Genomic DNA, 10,441 nt, shown 5'->3' on the forward strand with positions numbered 1-10,441 from the left:
ATGGCACTGCTGAAAGTCAAATTCAACCAGAAGAAACGGGTAAAACTAGCGCAGGGACTATGGCTCATGAACTGGTTTTCAGTGTTTGCTGGAATCCTTGTTTTTAGCATGGGGTTGTTCCTCAAAATTGAACTCCGGAAGCGAAGCGAAGTGATGGACAATTCTGAAAGCCACTTTGTGCCCAATTCTTTGATATTGATGGGTATATTATCCTGCGCCTTCAATGGTTTTGCTGGCAAAATTTGTTACGATTCTCTGGATCCCGCTAAATTTGCCAAGTGGAAGCCTTTGCTGAAACCTTACCTGGCACTATGTTTCTTCTTTAACATACTCATATTTTTCATTGCTCTGATTTGCTTTCTCATGCGGGGCTCTCTGGAGAGCACGCTGGCCCAGGGGCTCAAGAACGGCATGAAGTTCTACCGGGACACAGACACCCCTGGAAGATGCTTCATGAAGAAGACCATCGACATGCTCCAAATTGAGTTCAAATGCTGTGGGAACAACGGCTTCAAAGATTGGTTCGAAATTCAGTGGATCAGCAACAGATATCTGGACTTCAGCTCCAAAGAAGTGAAAGAGTAAGTGACTTTGTGGGGTTTATATCATGAGGTATTGTTCTTTGAGCAGTATCATATGAAAGAAATGTACATCACAGCAGGCACTGTCTGGAGGGGGCTTTGTATAAAAAGGGTATGTACTCTGCTCTTGCTTAGTAAGCATCCCAAATGTTCAGGTAGATTGCTTTTCCCCTGACAAATTCCTCTAACGTTATTCAGAACATAAAATATAAAGCACCAAAATACAATTTTCAGTCCTAGGCAGTGTGATGTAAACAGACCGAAAATAATATTTTTTTACTGTCTTTTACCTCTTTATAAACCCATTATTACCCCACACACACCTATTCCCAAAATCAACAGGAAAGTATCAGAATTTCACTATTCCTAAAGCAGATTTCAGTGCGACTTATTAAGTTCCTAAAAAAAAGAATTCCCTAGATATATACTGCTGACACCACTTTTAAAACCTCACTTTAGATATTGGCAATTAATCAATCTCATGGAAAGAAACAGAAAACAGGAAACAGTAACGGTTTAGCAATAACTCATGTATATGTTTTAAATCCGTAAGATTTAGAATTTTATTTTTATATTCCCTCAATGGATTGCTTCAGCACTGTGACAATATTGAGCCATCAACACCCCTTGATGTTCCTAGCTTTACATGGTGTCCCTTGTAGCCAAATGCATTTTAAGTTCTCTCCTGTACAAAAGCATATTTGAGATATATATATACACACACACACACATATACTTGTGCCTATTTTTTTTAAAACTCACATGAAAACAGCACTAGTTTCCTCTGTATAAACCAGGACAGACTGTTGACCAGACACACCTTAATGGCTCTGATGTCAGTGCCCAAAGAGGCCGTAATCTCAAATTCAGGTTAGGCGCAATAAGTGCAATTAAAAAATGAACATAAGAACAAATGAACTTTTGAAATTAAAAAATGAGCATTGAGTATAAATACCCACAACCTTTTAAAAAATTAATCATTGGGGGGGGGGAAGTTTGTTATTCAGAGTTCTTTGGAAGCATCATACATTAATGTTCATACTCTGTGGTTGCACAAAAGGTCTTGCAAACTGGAAGCAATCTGCCTTTTAAATATTTAAAAATGTCTGAAGTAATTTTGAAAAAAAAAAGCTTTGTGCATCTCTTGGGATCCCTGCCTGACTGTGTAAGTGGTATTTCACTTGCGTGTCTCTCTGCATATTGTTTTGACTTGTTGGGTGGTCTGGTTGGTTTTGCAATCCTGAACTAGGACTTTATAGTGAAAACTGTTACAGGCTTAACCTATTGCACTGCGGGGTTATAATAAATACATTCGCTATTTAATAAGGGAGTATTTGCATTGCGAAGGTATACCCATGGGTATAAATAACTACTTGAAAACATAATAAGAAGTTCACCTTGCCAGCATTATATGGAGATTTGAGAGCTGTAACTTAATCCGGCAGCAGTGGAAGGGCAAAGCACAGAGGGAAAACAAGGTTATATTGTCCTTAATAAATGATGTCTTGTTTGGGACTGAGACTCGGGGCAATTTCTTTGCACTACTGAGGCAAGAAATAGGGCATTAAAAATCCACAAATGGATGTTAATGAGTGAATTCAAGGTTTGAACTACGTGGTGGTGTACAATCTCTGCTCACATTCCTGGTGGGATATTCTGGCCCCTTTGAAGCCAATAGCAAAGTTCTTCTTAATTCCGGGGAAGGTGGGAGTCCCTCCCCTGCAATGGGATTTTTACATTATTTGTAGAACAAGGGCCTGATCCAGTCTCTCTGAAGCTGCTGGAGCATTTACACATCAATGGGAATTAGACCCAAGTTGGAGCATGCTTCACATCTAGAGATAAATCCTGAACTGCCTGTGGCATTTAGATATATTTAGGTCATGGCTGCAAAGGGGAATTTTGCTTCACCAGGCTGTTGCAATCACCTCTCTCTGTGACACAGCTTTAAAATACCCATATAGAAAGCTACAAGTGACTCTCAGATTATTTTTTTTCCACCTTTTCGATCATTGAGGCTCTCCATTCTGTCGTTTTCTAAGCGAAATGGCATTTGTTAGAGTTGCAGTCCTCTTATTAGAGTTGTCTTCTGCAGTGCCAGTGGAACTATTGGCCTTCTAAGTATCTCTCATCTCGTAAGGCACCAGACTAAATGGCTGTTTATGGAGAGCAACCACAGTCTCAAATGAACAGTAGTTGAGGAGCTCCTGCAAGGAACTCCAGAAGCTTTTCAACATCCTGTTGCTGAAGCACATTTCATGTTTTAAATGTTGGCTACCTTCCCAAGCCCGGAATAAATGCATAACCCCTTCCTGGAGCTATTATCATCAAAGACAAGCTATTAGGTTTGCTGGACCAGATTTGCTGGTCCAGCTGGATATGGTGGGTCCTAAGGGTGTTGTGGGTCCTTTTCCAAGCTCAGGGCATCTCCAGCATCTCCCTTCCACCCTGACTATGCTGAGATGACTCTTTTCTGACTGCCTCTCCTGAAATCTCTCTCTGCAATTTACTTTTCTTAAAAATAAATTTCTTTGAAGAAGTGACCCAAGAGGGTGCGTTTCCGTCATGAAGAGTTAATTATAGACTCAGTATAGCCTTGACATAGAAAAGGATTTCAGAGAGGAAGAACACCTGGGACAAATGCTGCTGTATAAACAGGGGATGCAGAGAAACGGTACGGCCAGGAGGCACTGTGGAAAATCCACATTGCCTTTGCTTTCCTTTCTCGTGCAAGTATATCTTGATGTGTGTGTGCGTGTGTGTGTGTATTCACGCTTCCTTCTGCCCTTGCCCATAGTCGGATCAAAAGCAATGTGGACGGAAGGTACTTGGTGGACGGCGTCCCTTTCAGCTGCTGCAACCCCAGCTCCCCGAGACCCTGCATCCAGTACCAGGTCACCAACAACTCCGCTCACTACAGCTACGACTACCAAACGGAGGAGCTGAACCTCTGGCGCCGTGGCTGCCGGGAAGCCCTCCTGCAGTACTACAGCAGCATGATGAGCTCCATGGGCGCCGTCGTCCTCCTCGTCTGGCTTTTTGAGGTAACCCTCTCCCCTCAGCCTTGCTTTGCTGAAGCACTGGCTCCAGACAGGCAGAGCATTTTTCAGCATGGACTTTTAACTTAAAGATCAGATCTATTTAAACTAAATTGTCTGTTGCCGTTGTTTGGCTGAGAAAACATCTAATGGTGAACATCTGCAGAAGGCCCAAGAGGTCGCAGGCTGGAGGCACAGTTGGGACGCATGGGGTGGGGGTTAGATTGCAGACCCTCCCTTCAGAGCACGGGGCCAGAGCATCAAGTATTCCACAGCGAGAGGGAAAAAGGGACTGGTTTTGTGCCAAATGCAGGGTGCTCAGCGGGGAAGAGCGTGGGAGGGCTCAGCTGTCCAGATGCATTACTTCTACGGATGTCACCATTAGTGGGGAATGAAAAGGACGCAAAGCAGCATATCAGAGAGAGACAGCAGTAATTTGTGGGACAGAAAGTGCAATTAAGGAGGTTTTTGTGCTGATGAAGACGAGACCTAGAGCCATGCACAGCGTACAGCTCCAGGGCAGCATTTGGTTTAAGGTCCTTCATCAGCTCCACCAATGGTTTTGGTCACAAGAAGCAGTTTAGGTGAAGCAGGTGGTTCAATTTTATTTTATTCTGCTTTCTGAAACCACCGTGCATATGCAAACAGGTGCCAATACTGCCCAGTGCAGATGTGCGCGGGCACCATAACCCGAAGCGCAGCTTTGCTGCTAAAATACTGTTCATTCGACGTGAGGAAAACACGTCCTTCTGCCTCTGGGAGACAGCCAGTACTAATACTAACGCGCAGGGAGCGTGGGCCGGCAGCGGCACGAGGGCTGGCATGTGAGATGCTGGATGCGGAGGTAGGGCAGGGGCGGATGGCAAACAGGGAGGGTGCAGCTGACTGCGCGACACGGAGCGCGGCCGGACCCTTTCTGACCCTTGAAATGGCTGCTGCAAACGGCATTGCCTATTTTAAGTGATTCAGCTGGCTTTTAAAAGATGTTGATAAATGCAAATTAAAAAAAAGATGTATTATATTTTTATACAAGTACTGGCCTACACCCTTCCAGGAATGAAGATGCTTTTTAGAAAATAGACACCTACCCAAATAATCTGTGAACTGAAAAAAAAAAAATCATAAAGTTCCTTCATGTTGCATTATTTTAAAAATAACTACTCCGCACGGCTGAGAAATGTACTACCTCCTTGTAGCGCTTTTATTCTGGTAAGAAGAGAAAGAGAAGTTTGTATCTCAGCTCAGATTCAAATGAAAAGTTCTTGAGGAGAAGGGAATTTCAGCTGTATCTGAAAATCAGAAGGAAATTCAAAAACTCGGGGGGAAAATGCATAGAAATACTAATGCCAGCTGTGAAAAATCATGACTAGGAACCTGTAACATACCTCTGCTGACTTGTAGGAGATTAATGACAGTGATACATTAACATTAATGGCAGCAATAAAAATGCAGTATTTTATTTCTAACTCTTCAAAGTACACCCAGGTGTTTTTTTCAACCTGTGGTGTAATGAGAAATACAATCTTCTCTTTTTTTCCTCCTTTTTCAAAAATGTAAGGTGAGATTTTTTTCAGGCAATCAGAGCACTCTCAGGGCAAAACTCTAAAGAAATATCACAATCCTAGCTTATATTAATTGGCTCTCCTGAATATTTATGACTGGCCTGATATTCGACCATAAAGGGTCCGGATTTGGGTCTCACACTCCCTCTGCTTTTAAGGCAAACTTTGAAGGGAGGAAGCAAAGCAAGAAGCAGACATTAATTTAGCCCCCCCTTGAAATACAACCACTTTCTTTAAATTCCAGTCAGGGTAGGAAACAATTTTATACTGCGTAGGAGCGCAGCAGAGGTCCCGACTGCCAGCCAAGGTAAGACATCGGTCTGGCCAGGCTGCGACGCGGCGGGCAGTTAACCTGCGGACTCCGCGCTTCTCGTTTTCCCTTTGACCGTCTTGCTGAGAGGCTACAGAAAAGTGCAAAAGCAAAGGAGCATCCTGGTTTGCTTTGCGCCTGGAGCCGCTGGAAACTCAGGCCAGCAGCGCGGCCACGACACGCCCCCAGCAAAGCCCTTCTGGGGGCCGGCAGAGGACTCCTCCAGCTGGGTTGGTGGTATTGAGGTGTGGGAAGGGGGCAGAGCACGGAGGCAAACACTGATCGCAGCTCTTACCTTGAGCTATAGAAAAACATAACGTGCCAAACGGGCGTAGGGACCCCAGGGAAGGCCATTTAGGTTTAACGTTTCTTTATTAGGTGCAGGGAAGAAGGAACCTGTTTTGAAGTATCAAAACTTCTATTCGGAAAAAATGTAGCCTGTCATATTTTCTGCAAATATATTATTATCCACACGCTGCTTTTTCTAGCAAAAGCTGTAGGCTTCCCGGGAGTTACAACCGGTCATGAGGGTGACAAAAAAAGATCACACCCTGCTCTAGCTAAGCCGCCTCAGGCTAAACCCTGGCAAACAGATGGGCTTCATTGCAGAAGGTCAAGCAGAGCAAGCCCAGCTGTCTTCTTGACCTGCCTTAGCCAGCGAAGAGGGAATGAGGGTGCGAGGGTGCCCTGAATGGAGCATTTCTAAAGGAAGGGAGGACATCCTGAGATGCTCCAGGTCCTTCACCTATATGAACACGTGGCCCTCGATAGGTCACAACTACTGCAATGGCCGAGACCCTGAGATTCATCTCACATGTGGTGCCACAGAGGGAGACCAGCACTGAGCTCCAGGAGGTGGGAACCCAGGAGAGCAATGAGACACGAGCGGGAAGTGCATTGCTCATCATGTGCTGGAGAGTAAACTCTCTGATGCATTGAACACTAGGAATGAACTCCCAATAATCTTCAAAACCAGTCCATAGGCTGCAGGGACCTTCCGGAAGGGCAGAGTTTGCTCTGCCAGTACAGATCGAGGGGCTGAGCATGCCATGGTGCAGGGGGATGCGCCGGCCCAGCCTGCCCATACCTAGCCCTGGACAAACACTGTGGCCTTGTTCTTCCTGCTGCTTTAAAGTTGTTATAAAATGACAAGAGTTTTCATGTCAGTTTGTGCGTTGGCCAGGGAAATCATCGCTCAGTGAGACTGCGCTAGCTTTGGGACCCTGATGCCCCTGGTCTTCCCTGCTGGACTGTGATTAAGCACAGGTCCACAGCTCAGAGTCACAGACTGGTTGAGGTTGGAAGGGACTCTGGAGGTCATCTAGTCCACATCCCTCTGCTCAAGGAGGGCCACCTAGAGCCAGTTGCCCAGGACCATATCCAGACGGCTTTTGAATATCTCTAAGGAGGGAGACTCCAACACTTCTCTGACCAACCAGACCAGTGCTCAGTCACCCTCACAGTAAAAAAGTGCTTCCTGATGTTCAAACAGAAGCTCCTGTGTTTCAGTTTGTGCCCGTGGCCTCTTGTCCTGCCACTGGGCACCACAGAAAAGAGCCTGGCTCTGTCATCTTTACACTCTCCCTTCAGGTATTTGTACACATTGATGAGATCCCCCTTGAGCCTTCTCTTCTCCAGGCTGAATGTTCTCAGCCTCTCCTCACAGAAGGGATGCTTCACTGAAGGAGTCCCTTCATCATCTCAGTGGTCCTTTGTTGGACTCATTCCAGTATGCCCACATCTCTCTTGTGCTGAGGAGCCCAGCATTGGATACAGCACTCCAGCTCTGGCCTCACCAGTGCTGAGTAGAGGGGAAGGATCCCCTCCCTTGACCTACCAGCAATACTTTGTTTAATGCAGCCCAGGACACCATTTTTTACCAGGGTACCTTTCTTTGCTGCAAGGGCATGTTGCTGGCTCACATCCAACTTGGCACCCACCAGGACCCTCAGGGCCTTTACTGCCAAGCTGCTCTCGGCCAGCCACCCCCCAGCACATGCTGGTGCACGGGGTTGTTCCTTCCCTGGTGCAGGACTCTGCACTTCTCCTTGTTGAACATTATGAGGTTCCTGTTACGTAAATTACTTCAGCAAAACTGATGGTCCAAGGCTCTATGCTATCATATAGGAGATAGACTAATTTACCAGATAGTTGTCTCCAACTTCCTGGACTCTCTTCTCATTCAGCAGAGAAGGCAAGCTCAGGTCAGGGAAGGTGCCGAGAACCCAAACATTTTGCACAGCTTTTAGGAAATCTCAACCCCAAGGGCCCAAAAAACTTTCAGAGCAAGATTTTTAAGAAACTAAAGTCTTAAACGGAGACCAAATGTCACAGAATCTCATCTGAGGGCAGGTCAGCCGCTCCCTTCAGCACAAGAACCTTCCTTTTTTAAAGCACGACCCTATTTAGTCACTTAGAGCCATCCAGGAAGCCTGTAAGTACAGCTACTTTTGCTGTCAAATAGTGGGACTTAGTAAGGCAGTCACAAAAACAAGCTCCTGCTAACATACAGTGAGGCAGCAAAAGTAGAGAGCAACATAGAAGCCATCTTTTCTGTCCAGTCCTATCGATCTTTACTTGCAACAGCCATTGCTAGGAAAGATTAGTCCTGTGACTGAGAGCAGCAGAACTGGGGCTCAGATTGAAAGGAAAATGTCAAACACTCTAAATCCCAAGACTAATGTGATATGATTTGTCACTTTTAGTCACCTTTATAGAATAGTGTTTCAAGTGATTTAAGTCATCATGGTATTGATTAGATCCACAACAAAATGATACTATTTCCAGATTCAGGGCCATGAGAACCTTCTTTGAGGACCAAGGTGTTGCGAGTCACATGTTCCTGTGTTGAACAGGATGAAAACTTGCCTTTGGATATGAAAGTATTAGATGAAGCTTGTTTGTTTGACCCTTTCTGGTCTTGAGTGAAGGCAGAGAAACATCAATATCTGAAAATTTCGAGGGTGACCAGTGGTTACCCTTTAGTCTTCTCAGAGTTTGGAGACACTGCTCATACAAAGTAGGATGACCAGGGTAGATGATAGACTAATGAATGGTCCACAGAAGCACACGCTTGAGCAGCATCCAATGAATCCCAAAGCCAGATGTGAATTTTGCAATTGGCCACGCTATATGCCTGAATCCCAGCTTCAAATCTGCCCAGCTACCCAATGCTGTAACCCTCCATGACAGTTTGTGAGCTTCTTCCATCTCTAGTTCAAAAGCCCCAACAGAGAGCAGCACCTTGCAGGTCCAGGGCAGCTCTCCGTGGGCCTCAGCTGTACCACCAGGTAAGCAACACACAGGGATGCCAACCTCTTTAGCCATTAGGGTTTAGGAAGAGCAGAGGTAATCACTTCCTTGGGAATTCAGATAGGATAACAGAGGCATCGTCCTTCCCTTACAGAACACATCTGATGAGGTCATTAAGAACAATAAGTGGTCTCAGTCTTAGCTTTACCTAGCACATGAAAGACTAAACTAGTCTTACTGCTGCCCCATCCCAACCACCTGCTTTACCACCTCATCAAGGTGGCTCTTCTGGGTGCTGCCTTTTCCTTCTTTCTCTCTCTACTTCACAGATCAATCACTTTTCTTCATAAGCACTACAATGGTGGATGTCACATTGTTGTGAATGGTGTCAGAAGGCAGGAGACTGGCTAAAAACATTCTCTCAGGAGGCAAGTTTGGGATGTTGCTGGTATCAGGGGTGTTACACCAGCACAGTACAGCTGGGATTGGTAAATATTTTATCAGAAACAGAAATTTGATTTAGATGGAATCAGTGAGAGATACAGATCACCTCCTGCCTTGATTTCCTTATTTGCACATGCTTATATAAAAACAAAACCAGAATTTGAGATAGACAGGCTAATGGCTCAAATCCTAATGCTGCTCTGTTCTGCACAGATGCTGATTCATTAATATCTCCTTGATCAGATTAATATACTTGCCAAACATATTAAGGTCAATGTGAAGTAAAAATATTTAGAGTTAAAATTAAGTGGATGGTGGCAGAGCATGTTGTTGCACATACGAACAGCCTTATGTCCATCTAGTGCACAGGAGCAGAGGTTTCATTAAAATCTCTCAGGAGGCATCTACCCCGTGGTGAGGTCCGTGGAAAGCCGCCTTGTGCACATGGCCACACAAAGCTGCTGCTTCGCAGCACTTCCTTCATAGGTTGGTGCACCTGCTCCCCTTCCCGAGGCACTCACCGATATCACACCTCCGCCTTCTCTGTTCCTGTTTGTGAGGAAGCGATTTCCTCCTGCCACGTCCTCCATCCAAAGGGGAAGGCCGCTCAGGATCTCCTCCGGCGTGGAGGATTCCCACAGCTCTTAAGCCGTGTTTGTTTGGTGCCTTTGGCGTTTTGTTCACGCCGCCAGCCCAGGCTGCTGATAGCGGAGGGTGGCAGAGACGTGGACAAGGGTGCAAAGGTTTGCCTGACGCTCTCTGTCTTTTCCATTGCACGGTGCAGATGTCCGTGATGGTTGGATTGCGTCTTCTGCACACCTCTCTGGAAAGCATCGCAAATCCCGAAGACCCTGAATGTGAAAGCGAAGGCTGGATCCTAGAGAACAGCCTGAAGGACACTTTGAAGTCCGCGCTGGAGAATTTGAAAAAGATTGGTAAGTTCAACCAGGTGGAAGCAGATGCCGAAGGGGCCGAAGGAGAGGAAGGTGGGAAGACGCCAGCCATCACAACGGTCAGTTGAGCTTCTAATTGATGTGGACTTTTTATCAGAGAGGAATAAAAAAAACTGAGAATTGTGAATATCTACGTTTTAAAAGCTATGTATCAACCATCAGAACACACATTTCTACTCATGCTTTTTTTTTTTTTTTTGTATATGGGAGTATGCAACATAGCGCACCTTGGGATAATACAGTTATCCACAATGTGATTACACCATATTCATAACTGCTGGGGGACGTGACCCCACTAGGA

At 45.4% G+C, this 10,441-nt stretch overlaps 1 protein-coding gene across 1 annotated transcript; it reads left to right on the plus strand.

The window, feature by feature from the left end:
• PRPH2 (peripherin 2) lies at window positions 1-10,441 on the plus strand. Its single transcript, XM_010299658.2, has 3 exons — window positions 1-581; window positions 3,379-3,625; window positions 9,972-10,441. Exons 1-3 carry the CDS (start codon window positions 1-3, stop codon window positions 10,206-10,208), a joined length of 1,065 nt encoding a protein of 354 aa, XP_010297960.1. The 3' UTR covers window positions 10,209-10,441.

The sequence above is a fragment of the Balearica regulorum genome, chromosome 3, assembly GCF_011004875.1.
Source record: "Balearica regulorum gibbericeps isolate bBalReg1 chromosome 3, bBalReg1.pri, whole genome shotgun sequence".
Lineage (NCBI taxonomy): Eukaryota > Metazoa > Chordata > Aves > Gruiformes > Gruidae > Balearica > Balearica regulorum.